Below are 20,609 nucleotides of genomic sequence, written 5' to 3' on the forward strand. Positions count from 1 at the left end.
CATTATTGAGTCCGGTTTCGTCTTCCTGCTTCCATCTTTGGCTATAAAAGCATGTGCCAAGAACAAGGAGGTACCACCATTCACATCCCACTAATTAAGATAGATCCATAGGTACCGATCGATTAAGGTACGGTGGCCATGCACATGGCTCAAGCAGTGCTACACGAGCTGCTCCATGGAGAAGCAGCGGTCCCACGAGGAGCATTTTTCTTCCTCGTCTCGCTCTTCTCCCTCGTGCTTCTGCCGATCCTACTCCGCCACTTTGCTGCATCAACCGCGAGCGCGAGGGATGACAAGCTGCTGAGCAAGCTCCCTTCGCCTCCGAACAAGCTCCCCGTCATCGGCCACCTGCACCTCATGGGCGCTCTCCCCCACGTCTCCCTCGCCGCGCTCGCCGCCAAGCACGGGCCCGACCTCATGCTCCTCCGCCTCGGTGCCGTGCCCACAGTGGTCGCCTCCTCGCCACGCGCCGCCGAGGCCGTCCTCCGCACGCACGACCACGTCTTCGCGTCGCGGCCCCGGTCCATGGTCGCCGACATCATCGTCTACGGGGCCTCGGACTCGTGCTACGCGCCCTACGGCGAGCACTTCCGCAAGGTCAGGAAGCTCGTCACCATGCACCTGCTCAACTCCAAGAAGGTGCAGTCCTACCGCCCGGTGCGGGAGGAGGAGGTGCGGCTGGTCATGGGCAAGCTCGCCACGGCGGCGGTCGCGCGCGCCGTCGTGGACATGAGCGAGCTGCTGCACTCCTTCGCCAACGACCTCATCTGCCGCGCGGTCTCCGGCAAATTTTTCCGGGAGGAAGGCCGGAACAACCTGTTCCGGGAGCTCATCGACACCAACGCCGCGCTCTTGGGAGGCTTCAACCTTGAGGACTACTTCCCGAGGTTGGCGAGGCTGGAGCTGCTCAGCAAGGTCATCTGTGCCAAGGCCAAGAAAATCGGCAAGAGGTGGGACCAGCTGCTTGACAAGCTCATCGACGACCATGTACGCAGGGCGGTGCGCCGTGAGGACGACGCGGAGCAAGAAGACAGCGACTTCATCGACGTTCTGCTCTCCCTTCAGGAGGAGTATGGTCTCACCAGGGACCATATGAAGGCCATCTTGATAGTGAGTGCTCAAATATAGCTAATTACTCGCAACTATTTCTTTCGATGATAAATACATATCATTTTGATTAACAGTATATTTTAAAATATTTAGTTTAGAAATATAAAAATTATATATGTAGATTTATAAAAAAAATACTTTATAATATCACAAATTAAATATATTATATATATTCTGATAAAAATAGTGATAAAGCTATGTATTGGAGACTATATTATGTAAAATAATATTTATTTATAATCGGAGCACGAAAATAGTGATCAAATCAGCAAGAGGTGGGACCCGCTACTCAATAAGCTCATCAACACCCATGTGCATAGGGCATTGCACAGTGAGGACAACACGCCTCTCCGTGGAGCATAGTCTTGCCAAGGACCATATGGAGGCCACTGAACTAATTACGAGCAACTACTCGTTCTAGTTATAAATATATATTTCTTCAATAAGACATAATATCTAATACATAACTTTGATCATTATTTTTTATTAAAATTTATTTATAAAATCTATAAATTTTGTAATATTATAAGATTATTTTTAAAGACAAATCTGCCATATGATTTTAAAGATTTCAAACTAAATATTTTGAAAACTATTATTAGTTAAAGTTTAAAAGTTTAACCGAATCTTTTTCAAAATGAAACATGCATTTATAACCAGAGGAAGTATATGTCAATAATGATCCCTCTCCCTTTTATTTCGGTCCGGAATTCAATATTTCCTACTATACATATGGTGCCATTTTCAGGACATGTTCGAAGCTGGTACCGACACGTCGTATCTGGTTCTAGAGGTCGCCATGGCTGAGCTCATGCAGAAGCCGCACCTCATGTCAAAGCTACAAGACGAGGTGAGGAGAAGCGTACCGAAGGGGCAAGAAATGGTTACCGAGGACGATCTTGCTAGCATGACCTTCCTGAAGGCTGTCATCAAGGAGACGCTCCGGCTGCACCCGCCTGCGCCTCTATTGATCCCACATCTCTCCATAGATGCCTGCGACATCGATGGCTACACGATCCCGGCTGGGACACGGGTCATCGTCAATGCCTGGGCAATCGGCAGGCTAAGCAGCTGCTGGGACAAGGCAGACGAGTTCCGACCAGAGAGATTCATGGATGCCGATGACGTCGATCTCAAGGGGAAAGACTTCCATTACCTGCCATTTGGGTCCGGGCGGAGGATGTGCCCAGGGATTCACTCCGCGGCAGCTACCCTTGAGATCATGCTGGCAAACCTCATGTACAGTTTCGACTGGGAGCTGCCGGCAGGGGTGAAGAAGGAGGATATTGATATGACGGAGGTGTTTGGATTGACAGTGCACATGAAGGAGAAGCTCTTCTTGGTCCCAAAGGTTCCTTAGAAGGTGATCTGGATGTGTTGGATTGTCACGTGTCTATCGTCGACTGTGCTGTGTGTTGAAGACTGTATTATGAAAATGGAGTTCGTCGGGGTCGGTTTGAACTCGTTAAAGATATAATTGGATGATTCAAAGTGTAATCTATTAGGGATAAATTTTATCCGATGTTCAAATTGACTTCGCTCGCCGCATAGTCGTCGCCTGTTGTCGCACAGTGCTCTGTTCTGTTGCCGTACATGTGCTCTGTTCTGTTGTCGCACAGAACCTTGGCTTGTTCTCTCGTACTGTGCACGTGTTGTTGGCTGGTCATTTTTTACAATAAATAGATACTCATGTACGTGCTGCACTGCATGCCGGTTAAAATATTCTACACCTGTGTGGTTAAACTCGCCATTGTTTATGATATCTTCTTGGTCTTAGTCGGGCTGGGCTTTCCTGAACCATGGCCCGGCCCTGTACTTCAACTGGAAATTTGCCGCGATCGAGCTCTCCAAATCGGACAAAATTAAATCCGAAATTTGGCCGTGTTAAGTCGGAAGCAAGACGCGTAATTTTGGAATATAATCTAGTTTCTACTAGATCAATTCGTCGTCATATATATGATGACGAAGGGTATAATTTGGACAGGCTGCCGACCATGCATGCAACGTGTGAAACCTTGATGGCTAGCTTGACACCTTCTTCGATGTATTCGTTCGAAGAACACAAAGTAGGTAGCAATAATCCGCCATGGACCTCCTTGTTACACATGCATGGTGGCATCAGCATTGGCAGCGGCAGCAGCAGCAGTAGCTCCAATCCAGGGGTGACGTTGATCGGCCACCTGCACCTCGTCACCTCATCCGCCAAAATGAAATCCCCACTTCGCGTAGACACCCGTCCTAGGGTCCTTGACCTAAGCCGCCGCGGTTTCGACAACTCCGGTGAGCTCGCCGGAAGAGCGGCGCCGTGAAGACCTCCTCTGCATGTCGTGCCCCAACGAAGCAGGTTGGCCTAGCTGGCGCAGCCCATCAAGGCCACAAGCCGTATTTCCGCCTGGGTCGGCCTCTGTCGGTGAATCAGGAACCGGGGGTCCCCGAATCCCGAGGCCAAGCCAGCAATCCGCCACGTGACGCCATCTCGCGGGGTCGCCTCCGCAAGGCAAAAAAGATTAAGTCTCGGGAGGGGACGCTCGGGGCCACGGTCAGTGGTCCCCGAGTACCCAGGTTCCCCGATGATCTGCGAAGTTTAAGTGCGAGGAAGAAAGTGCTCTGGGAGGTATACGATGACCCCCGAGCACCCGAGTCCCCCGACGACCAGGAAAGCTCAGTACCGGGAGAAGTGTGCCCGGGGCTGCGAGCGGTGGCCCCTCGGGCACCCAAGTATCCCGAGGACCCACCGAAGGAAGTTCCGGGAGAGAGTGCTCGGGGCTGCCGGCAGCGGCCCCTGAGCACTCGGTCCCCCGAGGATCCGTACAAGCATGCCCGGGAGAGAGTGCTCGGGGAGGTGAACAGTAGCCCCCGAGCACTCGGTTCCCCAAGAACTAAGAGAGGGCATTCTCGGGGGAGAGTGCTCGGGGAGATGAACAGTGACCCCCGAGCACTCGGTTCCCCGTTGACCCAGGAAGCCCCTCCGTCAGTGGCCCCCACAGGGGTCCGCTAATGAGGTGTCAGCCAGTCAAAGGCCCGAGGCCGTATTTAAGAGCGCGCGTGGCCTGTCACCTCCAACTGCTCCCGCCACGCTCGGTGTTAGTTCCTGCCACATTCTGGCAGAAGGGAGTGGGGACATTAAATGCACGGGTCCCATCCCGTGCCATCCGGCACGTCTCGGGATAACGTCGTGAGGGCCGAGGCATTTCGTCTGCCGCGCTGCTGTGGTAGGAGAACAAGACAGGGCGGGCACGCCGGGCCGTTCTGCGGCTACCCGGTGGGCCCTCTCCACGGCGCCCGTTGCCAGTGCATTTATGGTGACGGATGACCGGGCGCGGGGTGCATTTTCACCCCCGGTCACTTTGCGCAGAGGCTATGATGATGCCCTTTCCATTTATGGTGCCTTGGAACTCTACTGCCGGCGAGTATTTAAGGCAGCCGACAGCACAGAAGAGAAAAAAAAGGGGGTTCTGGCCCAGGCGAAGCTGAAACAGTTAAGGAAGTAGAGAAGATCGAGAAGCCCAAGGGCACCCAAAGCCAACTGATACACACAGATCGAAGAACAAGGAGCCCCAGGCTCTAGGATAGACAAACATTCCTGTAACCAGCAACATCCTTGAGGGACATTCTCAGGACATTTATAGCATTGATACAGGAGTAGGGTGTTACGCCTTCGTGGGCCCGAACCTGTCCAAACTCCCAGTGCATTTACTCTTTTCTGCATTGGATCATTCCACCCCAGCCAGGCATCGCATTCATATCCATTTATTTCTCCAGCAAACTTGTTCAGGATAATCCCCCCGGCCGAATCTCTAAAAAGGTTGGCCGCAACGTCGAGGCCTACATCGACGATCTCGTGGTTAAGTCCCGAGACCGCGCCACCCTGCTTGAAGATCTTGCTGAGACTTTCAACAGTCTCCGCACTACCCGCCTGAAGCTCAACCCCGAGAAGTGCGTCTTCGGGGTGCCTGCGGGCAAGCTCCTCGGTTTCTTGGTCTCTAGCCGAGGGATCGAGGCCAACCCAGAGAAGATCCGGGCCATCGAGCAGATGCAACCCCTGGATTGAATAGGAGGTTCAGCATCTCGCTGGCTGCATGGCGGCCCTCGGGTGCTTCATCTCCAAACTTGGGGAGCGAGGACTCCCCCTCTTCAAGCTCCTGAAGAAGACCGGTCGTTTCGACTGGACGTCGGAGGCTGAGCAGGCCTTCCATGATCTGAAGAAGTATCTCACCTCTTCGCCCGTACTGGTAGCCCCCTCCGAGGGCGAACCACTACTGCTCTACATGTCGGCCACCCCTCAGGTCGTGAGCATGGTGCTGGTGGTGGAGCGCGATGAGTGCACAGGGTTAGGTGTTGGGTCCCAGCTCCCGTTCGCCCCCGAGCACTCCCCAGTCCTCTTGGCTCCCCCCGAGCAGGGGGTCGAGCCCGAGCACTTGGCTCCCCCCAAGCAGGGGGTCGAGCCCGAGCACTTGGCTCCTCCCAACCAGGGAATCGAGCCCGAGAACCTGGCCAGCCCCGACCACGTCGCCGAGCTCGGGGGCTGTAGCGGGCCCTCGGGTGAAGCCGCAGTCCGGGCCCGCTGGGTACAGCGACCGATGTATTTCGTTAGTGCAGTCCTCCGGGAGGCCAAGACAAGATACCCCTAAGCGGAGAAGCTACTCTACGCCGTGCTCGTCGCTTCCCGGAAGCTGCGCCACTATTTCCAGGCACACAAGGTCTCGGTGGTTACCACGTACCCACTGGGGCCCATCCTCCGAAACCGAGAAGGCACCGGGTGTGTCATCAAGTGGGCAGTGGAGCTGGCGATGTCCGACCTGCACTTTGTCAGCCGCCAGGCGAGCAAAAGCCAGGCGCTCTCTGACTTCGTGGCAGAGTGGACGCCCGTCCCCGAGGTCAACCAAGAAGAGATTTCCGCATATACCGAGCGCGATACACCCGGGTACTGGATTATGCACTTCGACGGTTCCCTCACGCTGAAAGGCGCGGGGGCTGGAGTGGTTCTCACCTCCCCAACGGGTGAAGAACTCTGGTACGTCGTGCAGCTGCAGTTGCGCGCAACCAACAACATGGCGGAATATGAGGGCCTCATCGCCGGCCTCCGAGCCGCGGTGGGCCTCAGGATTCGTCGCCTCCTGGTAAAGGGAGACTCCCAGCTGGTGGTCAACCAGGTATCGAAAGAATACCAGTGCACGGATCCTCAAATGGCGGCATATGTGGCGACAGTCAGGAAGCTCGAGAGGCACTTCGACGGCCTGGAGCTGCGGTACATCTCTCGCCGCGACAACGCTCTGGCCGATGACCTTTCTCGCCTGGCCTCCTCCCGTGCGCGCATCCCTGCCGGAGTCTTTGAAGAAAGACTCACACGGCCTTCCGTCCTGCCTGCCGAATAAGACGAGGGGGAAACCTCGAGCTCAATTCAGGGGACCCCGGCGGCGCCCTCAGTGGGAAGCCCTGATAGGGTGTCGCCGCCCGGCTAGTGCGCTGCATTTGCTGGCTGTTCTCAAGATGCCTCATGGATGGACGAGATCCGAGGGTACTTGAAAGAAAAGTTCCTCCCCGGGGATGATGCCTCTGCTGAAAGAGTTGCTCGGCAGTCCAAACGCTATACCATAGTAAATGGGGATCTCTACCGGCGTGGCGCAGGTGACGTCCTCCTGAAATGCATCACCCGGGCAGAAGGCGGAGAGCTTCTCGCTAAGGTCCACGAGGGCGAGTGCGGTGTCCATGCATCATTCCGCACGTTGGTCGGGAAGGCCTTCTGGCAAGGCTTCTACTATCCTACAGCCCTCTAGGATGCTTCCGAGCTGGTTCGGCGCTACAGGGTGTGCCAGTTCCATGCAAAGCAGATTCACCAGCCAACTCAGGCTCTTCAAACCATCCCCCTGTTATGGCCTTTCGCGGTCTGGGGGCTGGACATTCTGGGTCCATTCCCCGAGCAATCAGGGGCTATGAGTACCTCTATGTCGCCATCGACAAGTTCACTAAGTGGCCGGAGGCGGTTCCAGTCGTCAAGGTGACTAAGAACACGGCACTCCAGTTTTCAGCGGTATCACCAGTCGCTTCGATGTCCTGAACCGGATCATCACCAACAACGGCACCCAGTTCACAAGTGCCCTGTTCGGGGACTACTTCGAGGACCTCGGCATCAAGCTTTGCTTCGCCTCTGTCGCTCATCCTCAGAGCAATGGGCAGGTCGAGCGCGCCAACACGGAGATACTGAAGGGGCTCAAAACTCGGACCTACAACGTGCTCGCAAAGCACGGAAAGGGTGGATCGACTAGCTGTCTGTCGTGCTATGGGCCAATCGGACCACATCAAACCGCGCTACCGGGGAGACTCCTTTCTTCCTTGTGTACAACGCTGAGGCGGTCCTCCCCTCCGAGCTCACTTTAGGCTCCCCTCGGGTGCATGCCTACTCTGAAGGCGAACAGGAACAGCGAAGGCACGACGACGTCGACTACTTGGAAGAGCGCCGGCAGCGTGCCGCCGTCCGAGCAGCCCGCTACTAGCAAAGCCTGCGGTGCTACCATCAGTGCCACGTCCGGGCCCGGTCTCTCGAGGTGGCGGATCTAGTTCTCCGACGCGTCCAATCACGCGAAGGAAGGAATAAACTGTCCCCTATGTGGGAAGGCCCCTTTACCGTGATCGGTGTCCCACGAGAAGGCTCCTTTCGGCTAGCTGCAGAGGACGGGCAGCCGCTCCCCAACGCGTGGAACATTGAGCATTTGCGCAAGTTCTTCCCGTAGATGGCATGTATGCGTGCTCAGGTCAACCAGGCCGGGGGCTCCCCCTGCCCAAGTTGACCGGGGTCTACCATTAACCGGGTAAGTCACCCAGCCTTGTAAAAATTCTCAATACAATATATGTGTTATCAGTGTGCAGTTCTTATGTCAAATTTTATTTTTTCTGGATCCCGCATGTTTAATCTGTCTGGTGAGATGCTCAATTGTGCGAGAAAAGTTTGCTCTCTCATTTTCCCCGTTGATAAAAGAATCCCGATCAGTATGCGCGTGGGCAGTTGACCGCTGACTTACGTCTGTCGTGGTAGGCTGCAGTGTTCGATGTCGTGGCAGTCTCCCGGGCATCACCGAGTCCCTGGGGTTCCCGGGTAATCCTATCGCTCAAGCAAAGAGTAGTCCGGAGCCTAGGCCCCAGGGGCGGGCTGTCGGTGCTCGGTCTGGTCTGTCATACTCGGGCGCCACCGAACCATAGGACCTCTGGGTTATGCCTCTGCCTGTGTAGTTCGCCGGTCCGGGTATTTGAGAGGTCTCGGGTCGAAAATGAGAGCAGTCTATAATGAGTACCGCACTAACAGAGCGCACCAAACAAAGAATCTTTATATTTTTTCTCAAGTCACAGATCGACAATCAAAAGCAAAAGCAGCTCGACCGCGAGGGCCTTAGTGCCCAGGTCGCTGCTCGGGCCTTGGGGTCCTCGGGTGGTCCTACCGCTCAGGAATGAGTGGTCGGGATCACCCGGTCCTGGGCTCCCCATGCGCCCCCCAGTGCTCGGGCGCCCCAGCCGCGGGAACCAAGTTCCTGGGCACCCCGAGTTCGAAGCGCATGCCTCTCCTGGATCGGTCGGCCGAAAAGCTGACAGCTGTCCGCTGAGTGGTTAAATTCATACGAATTTTATAGTCATTAATATATTGTTCCCGAGTTGTCCTCGGGGCCCCAGTATTCTAATCTATTCGGCGAGATGGTCTCCTCGTGCACAAAACCCTGCCACGCATCCGCTTTTCCCGGAACGACAGAACAGATAGTAGAAAGGTGTACCGTACGAACGGCGATGTCCGACCAAAGTCTTTCATGGTGGTCGTGGTGTTCGGTCCGCTTAAAAGGCCCCGCGCACTACCGAGTCTCTAGGGTTCTCGAGTTATCTCACCGCTCGAGCTGCTCGAGCGGTCGGGAGCCTAGGCCCTGGGGGCGGGCTGTCGGTGCTCGATCCGATCCGTCCTAGCCCGGGCACCACCAAACCGTGGGGACTCTTGGTCGCATTTCCGCCTGCACGTGTCTTCAGTCTACTTGTTTGAGTGGTCGTAAAATGGGAAAGTGTTCACTGGTCGTGACGTGCTCCGTACTGGATCAATCTATCTCCCGAGCAAGGAAGTTCGTGCTTTTGTCTTTTGACTTAGCCGCTGCGGACTCGCGAGGGCTCGGGGGCTGAACGCGCAAAGAAGGCCTCACTGCTCGGGCGACTAGTGGTCGGGGCAACTTTGTTCTCAGGGAGGGATAGGTCGGGCTCGGTCTGTCTGAGTACTCCTCGGGACATCAAGCAAGAAGAACAGAAACTTCATCAAGCACTTAGAAGAACACTGGAGTTGCGACCCCAAAGAAAGGCTTCCATTATATTCACAAGAAAGGACAGCTATTCTGAGAGATCACTCCCATATTTACATCAAGTCAAAGAAAAAAGAAAATTACAAAAGCCTAATCTAAGTCTGAGCCCTCAGGCTCGGAAGATAGCGCGGCCTCCTCGCCGCTGCTCCCCGGGTCCGGAATCGGTGGCGCCTCTCGTGTGAAGCATGCCGCCACCTCGGCAGCGGTGCCCCGGACTGCCTCCCGGGCGGCCTCCTCCTCGACCTCGATCACCCCTTCCCGAGCTGGTTCCAGCGAGAAGTTCGGATCCTGGCTTCGATAGCAAGCCAGGACATCCTCGGCCACCGCTCGGGCCAACCCACGCCCTTCCCGGCCCGCTAGTTCCTGCACCGCCTGGGGAAGCGCCTCGAGGCGCTGGCTGATTCTCTGAGAGCCCAAGGCGATGTGGCCGATGCCCGTCCCCTTCGCTCCCACATGGACTCGCCCGAGGCCGGCCACCCTCACGGACCTCCGTGCTTGCCGAAGGATGTCTTCCATCATCAGCTTCACGTTGGCCCATTCGGTCTTGGCGGTCTTGAGCTCCTCCTTCATGCTCTGCAGCTGCTCCTCAAGGCTCGATCCCTCGGTCGCGCTGGTCAAGGCGGCGCCGGGCTTCTGGGCTTTAGCCTGCTTCACCCGCTCTGCAAGGGCAGAGAGGGCCTGCTCGCGGGCGGTCAGCTCTGGCTCCCACTTGGCGGCCCGCTCCTCCCGAGCAGCTGAGGCCACCAACGCCTCGGCAGCCTCCATCTCCCAGCGGATCAGCAGCTCCTCCCGGGCGTCCAGATCCGACACCGTGATGCCGACGTCGGTCTCGCAGATCATGACGTCCTCCTCCCGGTGCTAGAGCTCGATGCAGATCTGATCAGCCTCACCTTTCTGGTGGGCCAAGTCCGCCTGGGAGGCCTCCACCTTCCTCTCGCGGGCCAGGACCGCCTCCTCCTGAGCTTGCACCTGCCTCTCCCTGGCGAATGCCTCGGCAGCCTGCTGCCGCGATGTCTCGACCAGGAGGACGGCTTCTTCCTGCTTTGCACGGCCTCCGTGCGTATTTCTTCTAAGGCCTCTCGCTCCACCTCTATCGCGCGCAGCTCACTCTCATTGGCGCTCACTCTCATTGGCGGCACACGCCGCGGTGACGCGGGCCTCAAAAAGATGCTTACCCTCGGCTAGCCGCTCCCTCTCCTTAGAGAGGGCGGCACGGCCCGTCTCAAGAAGCGTCCTCTCTCCCACCACGGCCGCCTCCAGCCGCCCGATCACCTCCCGGGCGCTCCCTAGCACGTCCGGAAGGGATTCTGCAGGTTGGCTGGGCGACGGCCGGACACTGGGTCCCCTGCGTGCCCTCTACGAGGGGCTCAGGGTCCCCGAATATTGCAACTCAGGCACCACCATCGACGAGGCCATCCGCCCCACACTCGACGTGCTCAGGGCGGGCTCAGCCGACGCTGGTTGCTCGGGCGCGGCCCCTGCCATCGGATCGGGGCAGGGCGGCGCCTGTGGCTCAGTCTCGGCCGGCGCGCTCAGCGGCTCCGACTCCACCGGCGCGCTCGGCTCAGGCGCGCTCGGCCCGGGGGCTGGAGCCGGCCTAGGTGCCTCCAGCCGTCCTTGGTCTCCGGTGGCGTCCGTAGGCGGCCTGCAAAAGAAAACGAGGTCAGTCTCCGAACTCACTCCGGGCAAGGCATGCTCAGGAAAAAGGGGGGAAACTTACGCGGATTTGGGTCTCTAGTATTGCCACCTTGATTCCGGGATCCTGTACCCCGGGCCCGACGGCGTTGGCCCGGAATCCTCCCTCCTCCTCTTTCGCGGGGGGCTCTGCGTGGCCGCTGCGCGGTCTTCGGGTTCCAGACCAGGCCCAAGCAAATCAAGGTATAGTTCCAGAACCGCAGATGCTGCCCCCGTCGTCAGCCCCGCGCTGGACGGTTGGCCGTTCTGGCCTCCCCCCTTCTCGCCAGGCGACGGCGATGGTGAGGACGCCGGTGTACGAATGAAAGTCCGGGGGTGCTTCCCTCTGTCCTCTGGCACTGTCGCCGCCCCACTGTCGGCGGCGCCTCCTCCTCCGGCCTGGCGGCTGCTTCCTGCAGCAGCCCCACCGCTGGCTTGCGGCCCGCTGCCCGCGGCGCCTGGGCCACCGGTCTGCGCCGGACCGCCCGCGGCCTCCTCGCTGGTGGCCTCGTCCGCCCGCAGCCTCCTCGCTGGTCACCTCGTCCGCCCCGGGAATCTAGATAGTCCCGAGGTTCCGGCGCCCTGGCCGGTCGACCAGCCCCTGGGCGTCGAACTCCGGCAGCTTCGCTTGCAGTGCCACCCGGTTCGGGTCGGCACAGAGCGCCAGCTCCTTCCAGGGGAGCTCCGCCCGGCCAAGGTCGTCCACCCCGATCACCACCCGGAGTAGGCCCCTCAGAGCCGGCCTGTCCAGGTCCCACTCCGCGCCGATCTGGGTCCTGGTGATGTCCTGGGGGCCGGTGTACACCTAGCAGGGCCGGGCCCGCTCCCGCAGAGGCGTCAGGCGGCGGCGTAGGTAGTCCGCCACCACCTTCACCGAAGTAAGCCTGGCCTGGCGCAGGAAGTTGATGCGCTCCAGGACCGACTCCATCCGCACGTCCGCCTGCGACGGCGCCTCCCTGGTCACTTTCTGGGGCTCCGTCGCCCTCTCCGGCAGGGTCAGGCGGTCGTGGGCGCTGACGTCGACATAGAACCAGTCGCGCCGCCAGTCGTCCCACTTGCTTCGTAGCACCTGGGGAATGTACTGCTCCCCCAGGCCGTCTTGCAGCCGGAAATTGCAGCAGCCGGCGACGTCAGCGGTGGAGAAGCCCCTCTTCTTCCCGGCCAGCCGCAGCACAAAGAAGTGTCGGAAGAGCGACACCAACGGTGGCACCCCCACGAACATCTCACAGAGTTGGGCGAAGACCGCCAGGATGACGACGGAGTTGGGGCTGAGGTGCACCAGCTGGATCCCGAACGTGTCAAGGATCTGAAGGAAGAAGGTCGAGAACGGCGGCACCAGCTCGACCGCCACGAAAGAAGTGAAGAGGACGATGCGCTCCGGCCGGTCCGTCACCAGCGGGAAGCTCGCCGGCGTCACCACCGAGGCCCCCTGCTGACCCTCGGGCACCATCAACTTCCGCACCTTGTCCGCTGCCTCCTCGTTCATAAGCCGGGACTCTGGCACCACGCTGTCGGGTGTCTTGTCATGGCGGCTTCCTCCCGCTCTCGACATCTTGTCAGGGTGGGGGATGATCTGGAACGGTGGGGGAAGAGAGGTGCTCTGATCGCCAAAGGGAGGCTGAGGGCTCAGGAGCACAAGGAAGAAGAAGGCTTGTTCACAAAGATGGCGTAAAGAGGGGGGCGGTTCGCTCCCCTCCTCCTTTTATACTCCAGGGAAGTTCAAACGTCACCTGCCACGGCGTGCTCGACATGACGGTTTCCTCGGCCAGCACAACCGTCAGGCGAATCTCCCTCGGGTCGTGCGGTTATTAGCAGTTGCAAGGCGTGCTTTCCTCGATTTGCGCAGTTGCCATGCCTCGTTATCACGCGCCGCCCGTCCCGTTATCACGCGCCTCGGGAGTCGGCTAGACGCGTGTCCGTTTGGCCCCCCGTTGGGCCGTACCAGAAGCCCGGACCGGAAGGGCCAGTGTCTAAGAGCGCGCCGTGTGGCGTCGATGCTGGTTTCGGCCTCGATGACGATGAAGGACCCATCCGCAGTCTCTGGGCCATCACCTGCCAAGGGGCCCGGGGGCTGCTGTCGGTGAATCAGGAACCGGGGGTCCCCGAATCCCGAGGCCAGGCCAGCAATCCGCCACGTGGCACCATCCCGTGGGGTCGCCTCCGCAAGGCAAAAAAGATTAAGTCCCAGGAGAGGGCACTCGGGGCCATGGTCAGTGGTCCCCGAGTACCCAGGTTCCCCGATGATCTGCGAAGTCTAAGTGCCGGGAAGAAAGTGCTCTGGGAGGTATACGGTGACCCCCGAGCACCCGAGTCCCCCGACGACCAGGAAAGCTAAGTACCGGGAGAAGTGTGCCCGGGGCTGCGAGCGGTGGCCCCTTGGGCACCCAAGTATCCCGAGGACCCATCGAAGGAAGTTCCGGGAGAGAGTGCTCGGGGCTACCGGCAGCGGCCCTCGAGCACTCGGTCCCCCGAGGATCCGTACAAGCATGCCCGGGAGAGAGTGCTCGGGGAGGTGAACAGTAGCCCCCCGAGCACTCGGTTCTCCGAGAACTAAGAAAGGGCATTCTCGAGGGAGAGTGTTCGGGGAGGTGAACAGTGACCCCCGAGCACTCGGTTCCCCGACGACCCAGGAAGCCCCTCCGTCAGTGGCCCCCACAGGGGTCCGCTGATGAGGTGTCAGCCAGTCAAAGGCCCGAGGCCGCATTTAAGAGCGCGCGTGGCCTGTCACCTCCAACTGCTCTCGCCACGCTCGGTGTCAATTCCTGCCACATTCTGGCAGAAGGGCGTGGGGACATTAAATGCACGGGTCCCATCCCGTGCCATCCGGCACGTCTCGGGATAACATCGTGAGGGCCGAGGCGTTCCGTCTGTCGCGCTGCTGTGGCAGGAGAACAAGACAGGGCGGGCACGCCGGGCCGTTCTGCGGCTGCCTGGTGGGCCCTCTCCACGGCGTCCATTGCCAGTGCATTTATGGTGATGGATGACCAGGCGCCGGGCGCATTTTCCACTCCCGGTCACTTCGCGCAGAGGCTATGATGATGCCCTTTCCATTTATGGTGCCGTGGAACTCGTGCCCTTTTATTCGGGGCACGCTACTGCCGGCGGGTATTTAAGGCAGCCGGCAGCACAAAAGAGAAAAAAGGGGGTTCTGGCCCAGGCGAAGCTGAAGCAGTTAAAGAAGTAGAGAAGATCGAGAAGCCCAAGGGCACCCAGAGCCAACATATACACACAGACCGAAGAACAAGGAGCCCCAGGCTTTAGGATAGACAAACATTCCTGTAACCAGCAATATCTTTGAGGGACATTCTCAGGATATTTATAACATTGATACAGGAGTAGGGTGTTACGCCTCCGTGCGGCCCGAACCTGTCTAAACTCCCAGTGCATTTACTCTTTTCTGCATTGGATCATTCCACCCCCACCAGCCATCGCATTCATATCCATTTATTTCTCCAGCAAACTTGTTCAGGATCACCCCCCGGCCGAATCTCTAAAAAGGGGTCCCTCAGGATCCCTGCGACAGAAGTTAACCCTTTGACAGCCTCTTGGCCCATTAGCTGGCTGGCAATTTTCTTCGGCCCGTCTCCAGGTCTAAACACGGGCCTCCTCCAAGCCAGCCTATTTTGTCCTCGGCCGCTCACTGTTGGTATAGGGCCGAGGGTAGTTCAATAGGCTGGTCCAGCAAGGAATTAACCGTGGACCTTAACAATGTGCAGCCCAATAGCCTAATCAGACCTAAGCCCCAATCAGATCCAGTTCGACTTTGACCCAGTCAACAGGGACCCACCTGTTAGGGTCAACAGTTAACTGTTCATCGTTAACTTTTTAGTGGGGCCCACTGATCAGTAATTTCGGATTTTCCAAAATTTACTTAAATCAAGGAATATTTTGGGGGATATTATCTTCCTTTCTTTTTCGAATTAATTCCTGGTTAATATTTCGAAGACTGTATCTTCTCCGTTCGAATTCCAAATGAGGCAATTCTTTCGCCTATATTCATCTAAAATCAAGATATATCCTCCGGACCTATTTCATAATCTTAAGTACTCCTTTCACTATCCATTTGGTATTGTTAGTGATCCAACACTTTAGCCTTTCCGTTAGATTCACTACATAGCTCCACAACTGAGGCACACGCCATTATCTCATCCAAGATCTCAACACAAGCTCTCGCCAATTGGCCATGGCTATCTCGTTGTCACCTCTATTCATTCAATGTCAACCACGGCCATACTCTCACCAAGCCAAATCCACCATGGTGCAAACTCACATTTTCACATCTCACTTACACCTTGCCAACTTCGTGCGCGTATTTTACGTGATCTTAGTCACCCAGTCCCCTCAGCAGACCCGCCCATAACCAATGCCCAACAACAAAAACCCTACAGCCGTTCGGCCAGATGACTCGTGAATCCAAGCTGAGCTCATCACCTTTTTGGCCGTCAGATAACCTAGCCTGTCAACATTGACTTGTCAATCGGCCCACCAGAAAGTAGAACCCCGCCTGACTATCAACCTTGCTGATAACCTAGTCCGCAAAGCATATTCGCCGATCTTGTCTTTATCCAAGTGATCTTATCCAACTTCCAGAAATTAGTTAGTTGAATCGGAATCTGCTTATCCAAAGATCTAAAGAATATTGCTTGGAAATATTCTACGCCTTCCTATGTATGCAAGTAATTCTCCCAAGCCATCTTCCAAAGGCCTTAGTTTCTCCGATTCTAATGCTTCCTTTACTAGAACTCGTCTAAAATTGTAATCGATCCAGTCTATCCATCTGCCCTATTAGGTAATGACCAGAACCATTTTTAGTTTATTTAGATTCGAGAAGCTTCACAGTTAGATGTAATTAACCCTTAGGCTAAATAATGTTAAGGTGGATTAACTTGGTGAATCTAGAAATAGCCTCTAGATGTGATCTTCATAGGATAAGAAGATAGCTTAGTTAGGAGCTGGTTACCGGGCAACTAGAGACAGTCAGTAGGCCATAAGAGGTAGCAACCTTGATTAGAAGGTCCAAGGTTAAACTGGCTCACATGTTCTCACGGACTCCTAGTAAACCCTAGTAGCTACCGTGCCTAGCTCTCATACCTCATATTCGAATAGAAGTAGAAGTTGTTGGTAGTCTCCCCTAGAACCGCGGCCCTAGTAGGTCTACTAGCTTCGACGTTCTTCTTTCGCTTTAATGATTAGTTAGCTTTATATTATTTTTTACTTAGTCGTCATTTGTTTATCAATGATAAATTGCATAATCTAAAAGATGAAGCTCGAAGAAGCAATTGGGAGAAGGGAGCCGGAGGGAAAGTTTTGTCTGGCGAGAAGCCCAAGTTACGAGGATAGTCAACAAAAGGAATATCTGCAGGAAGGCAAGTCCTAACTTCTTGATCATGTTGATCCCATGTTTGCAATATAATAAAATGATGAATTAAAACCCAGTAGTTATACATGCATACTATATATAATAGTTTCTCTTTAAATGCTGGTGTTAGTTATAACCTATTTACTGAGTCATACCATAATCACTACTCGCAATATTCAAATAGTAACCCTAGAATGTTACCAATACCTGATACAATGATGTTGGATCAAACCTTGACAATTTGTATGCTTAGGGCTGGTTACTTTGCTCTTTTCGAAGACGCTTGTTCTCTTCTTGGATAATACTTAATCAATTTTTATTATGATCACTTGCTTTGCAAATGAGTTAAATATGTTGGGGTGATTGACAGTGTGTGTGGTGTGAAAAGGGTGGTGTCGGTGTTAAGAAAACGCTTAAAACTGCTTTAGCGGGGGTGAGCGAGGTAGTCCTATGAAAGTTGAAGGCTATCTCCTACGGGTATTCCCTGGAGAAGGATGCCTCCTGGTAAGCAAGTACTAGGGGAGGATTACTGATATTACGATGCTTGCCCCAGCCATGTAAGGACTGAATCATTGAGCTATTGTGCTAAGTGCAACCATACATTCTGTTATGGGTAGGACTTGGCTTTTCTATCTCTCGACTAAGCTGGACATTTTACTAGGTGGCCAGGGGAGCAACGAGAACCCAAGCATTTGTTAGGTGCTCCGCGGGGGTGTTTATTGAACCAGACTCTTTACGAAGGTTAAGGTGGTAACTTGGCATCACTTATGTAGGCCCGGAGCGCTTGGGATGTCTCATAGTATAATCTTACAAAGAAGGGTGATTGAAGTCTCTTGGTATGATTCGCTCCTCAGTTTGCAACCTTTGGAGGATGAGCATATTGTGTGGGTATAGTGTATAACCTCTGTAATGTGTAAATATATTCGAATAGCCGTGTTTACGATCATAGACATGTGAAGTTACAGATTCACAATGGTTAGATTCATGGTGCGCATACCCCTTGATGTGTGAGTGGGCAGTTTGCACGTATTTAGGAGAAAGCCGGCTGTATGCCATTGAAACTGTATGTGTTGACCAGCTAAAAGATGGGAAGTGCTGGGAAACGGACAACTTTTCCCTAGGGCTAACAACTCTTACAATCAAACATGTCTTTTAATTAACTGGTTTAAACTAACTATTACACATTAATTCACATTATATGTAAAACTGACTTTGCACCTAAACTATAGTCTTATGGCTTTATCCTTAATTACTTCCCTTATGCATCTACTCAACTTCTTGAAGTAGTGTTAGGATTTGTTGAGTATCTTCCGTACTCAGTCTTGCTGTTTTTAGATTTTTGAAATGGAGATCAACCTCAATCCAGATGAAGTTAAGGAGAAGAAGTTTAAGGTCCGTCTGCACCCAAGTTGCCTGTGGCACTAGTTGTTCCGATGCAGGCTCTTTTGCCTAGTTGGTTAGCTATGGATCCTAGTCCACGAGATCATCGTTCGCTCTTTTCAGACAATTATTTTATTCAAAATATATATTTAATATTATTCTGTTAAATTCTTTGTGTATCAACTACTTTATCCAGGAACTGATAAATGAGATATAGGGAAACCCGAGATCAGGATCCAACAGAAAAGGGTCATCCGTGCCCCTCTTTCACTGCCGGTTCGGAAACAACCGACAAGGATAAAATATCACTACCAGTTTCTTACTTAAAAAAAACTAATAATAATATCCCATCCAGTAAAAACTAATAGTGATAATAGAAACGTTATCACTGCCAGTACATTATATCAATCGAAAATAACAATAAAATAGAGTCCATCTTAAAAAATCATAATTTTTTCGGATTCAACGTGACTGATGACCAGCTGGATGGCGATGTTGTTTTGCTTCTTGACAAATGTTTTGCTTTGCCGCTCTCAATATCTCATGGAGCTATACCGTGCAACTTGGATTACGACCTATCCTGAGCCCGTACGATGAATAGAAAGCAGTCGCTTCCTTAAATTGAGACCCTGCCAGCGACAGAAATTCACACCGCGACCAGTACCACACTTGAATTGAGTGCCCAACTCATCGTTTGTTGTTACATTAAGGCAGTGTATTATGTATATAGGATAGCTAGGTAGCTAGTGACCATTCAAGCTGATCTTTAAGCTGCAAATTACTAGCAGTTAGCATGGCTCAAGTGTCGTTGCTGCACTCGTGGCTCTCCCATGGCGCCGCGAGCGTCACGCCACAAGCACTCGCCTTCATCTTCTTCTTCCCTCTTGTCATGCTGCTCGTCACGGCGCGCCTGCTGAGGCCGAGCAAGCAGCTGGAGACGCTGAGCCGGATCCCCTCGCCCCCGCGGCTGCCGGTTATCGGGCACCTCCACCTCGTCGGCTCACTCCCGCACGTCTCCCTCCGCGACCTCGCCCGCAGGCACGGCCCCGACCTCATGCTCCTCCACCTCGGCGCCGCGCCCAAGGTCATCGTCTCCTCGCCGCGCGCCGCCGAGGCAGTCCTCCGCACGCACGACCACGTCTTCGCCTCGCGCCCCTTCAACCCGCTTGCCGACATCCTGTTCTATGGCCTCCTCGACGTCGGCTTCGCGCCATACGGCGAGCGGTGGCGCCAGGCCAAGAAGCTGCTCACCATGCATCTCCTCACCGCCAGGAAGGTGCGGTCCTTCCGCGGCGCGCGCGAGGCCGAGGTGCGCCACGCCGTGGCCAAGATCCGCGGCGCGGCGGCCGCTGGGGACGCGCTGGACCTCAGCGCGCTGCTCAAGGCGTACACCAACGACGTCATGTGCCGCGCCGTGTCAGGCAGGTTCTTCTTCGAGGACGGCCGGAACAGGCAGATCCCCGAGCTCACCGACGTCGTCAAGGACGTGTTCGGGGCGTTCAAGCCGCAGGACTACTTCCCGGCGCTGGCGCGGGTGGACGTGCTCTCCAGGTCGTCGCTCGTCAACGCCACGGCGCTCAGGAACCGATGGGACAAGCTCTTCGACGCGCTCATCGACTTCCACGTCCACAGGCTGCCGCGCCACCAGGACGACGACGGCGGACAGGAGGAGGAAGCAGAGAGCGACTTCATCGATGTCATGCTCTCCCTCAGGGAAGAGTACGGCCTCACTAGAAACCACATCAAGGCCATTCTGATGGTACGTACGTGCTTGCCTTAATCCTCACTCTACCGATAATACAGATCGAGCTTGAACATTTTTTTAGTGACGAGCTTGAACATTTTCAATGGATAATACAGATCGAGCTTGAACTTTGTATGTACACAGAACATGTTCAACGCTGGAACAGACACGACGTACCTGGTGCACGAATTCGCCATGGCCGAGCTGATGCGACACCCGCACGCCATGGCCAAGCTACAAACTGAGCTAAGGAGCAAGGTAACCAAGGGGGATGCAGAGATCCTTACCGAGGACGACGACCTTAGTAGCATGACCTACCTCAAGGCGGTCATCAAGGAGACCCTTCGGCTGCACCCACCCGGTCCGCTCTTCCTTCCCCACCTAAACACGGCCGACTGCGAGATCGAGGGGTACATGATCCCCGCGGGGACAACGATCATGATCAACGCTTGGAGTATCGGTAGGGATCCTAGGTTCTGGGAAGACCCCGAAGAGTTCATGCCGGAGAGGTTCCTCGACGGTGGTCGTGCCGCCGGCGTCGACTACAAGGGGCAGGATTTCAATTACATACCCTTCGGGTCAGGAAGGAGGATTTGCCCCGGGTTGAGCTTTGGGATAGCCTCCCTCGAGATCATGCTGGCGAATCTCCTGTACCATTTTGATTGGGAGGTGCCCGGCCCCGGCGGGAGTGTCGACATGACGGAGAAGTTTGGGGTCACCGTGCACCGAAAGAGCAAACTTGTGCTCCTCCCGAAACACAAGCTAGCTTAAGTCGAGTTTCCTTTTGGCTCGGCTACTAGCTAGGCCCGTACCGTAGTAATAAGCTACCTTAATTCAAGTTAATTTCCGTTGTTGAGTGCACCACCATGGAAGAATTGCCTATCTGTTTGTCATGTAAAAGGCATATATATATCTCTACCATATTAATAATTATATTAATTCTCTACTATATAAAATATAAGTTAGTTCTCGTATCATATTTTCTCCTACTCATTCCATCTAATAAAAAAAATTAAAA

The 20,609-nt window shown here is 55.0% G+C and overlaps 2 protein-coding genes across 2 annotated transcripts; both read left to right on the forward strand.

The window, feature by feature from the left end:
* Window positions 1-15: 15 nt before the first annotated feature.
* LOC133894827 (indole-2-monooxygenase-like) lies at window positions 16-2,878 on the forward strand. Its single transcript, XM_062334998.1, has 2 exons — window positions 16-1,110; window positions 1,859-2,878. Exons 1-2 carry the CDS (start codon window positions 139-141, stop codon window positions 2,468-2,470), a joined length of 1,584 nt encoding a protein of 527 aa, XP_062190982.1. The 5' UTR covers window positions 16-138; the 3' UTR covers window positions 2,471-2,878.
* A 15,502-nt stretch (window positions 2,879-18,380) lies between these two features.
* On the forward strand, window positions 18,381-20,524 carry LOC133896331 (indole-2-monooxygenase-like). Its single transcript, XM_062336910.1, has 2 exons — window positions 18,381-19,606; window positions 19,736-20,524. Exons 1-2 carry the CDS (start codon window positions 18,641-18,643, stop codon window positions 20,360-20,362), a joined length of 1,593 nt encoding a protein of 530 aa, XP_062192894.1. The 5' UTR covers window positions 18,381-18,640; the 3' UTR covers window positions 20,363-20,524.
* The last annotated feature ends 85 nt before the right edge of the window (window positions 20,525-20,609 follow it).

Source organism: Phragmites australis, chromosome 16, assembly GCF_958298935.1.
Source record: "Phragmites australis chromosome 16, lpPhrAust1.1, whole genome shotgun sequence".
Classification (NCBI taxonomy): Eukaryota; Viridiplantae; Streptophyta; class Magnoliopsida; order Poales; family Poaceae; genus Phragmites; species Phragmites australis.

Bases quoted from the DNA above. Each gene is read 5' to 3' on its own strand.
- LOC133894827 (XM_062334998.1), top strand. From the start codon at position 139: ATGCACATGGCTCAAGCAGTGCTACACGAGCTGCTCCATGGAGAAGCA. The intron at 1,111-1,858 runs GTGAGTGCTCAA...TGCCATTTTCAG, and splicing joins ATATGAAGGCCATCTTGATA to GACATGTTCGAAGCTGGTAC.
- LOC133896331 (XM_062336910.1), top strand. From the start codon at position 18,641: ATGGCTCAAGTGTCGTTGCTGCACTCGTGGCTCTCCCATGGCGCCGCG. The intron at 19,607-19,735 runs GTACGTACGTGC...GTATGTACACAG, and splicing joins ACATCAAGGCCATTCTGATG to AACATGTTCAACGCTGGAAC.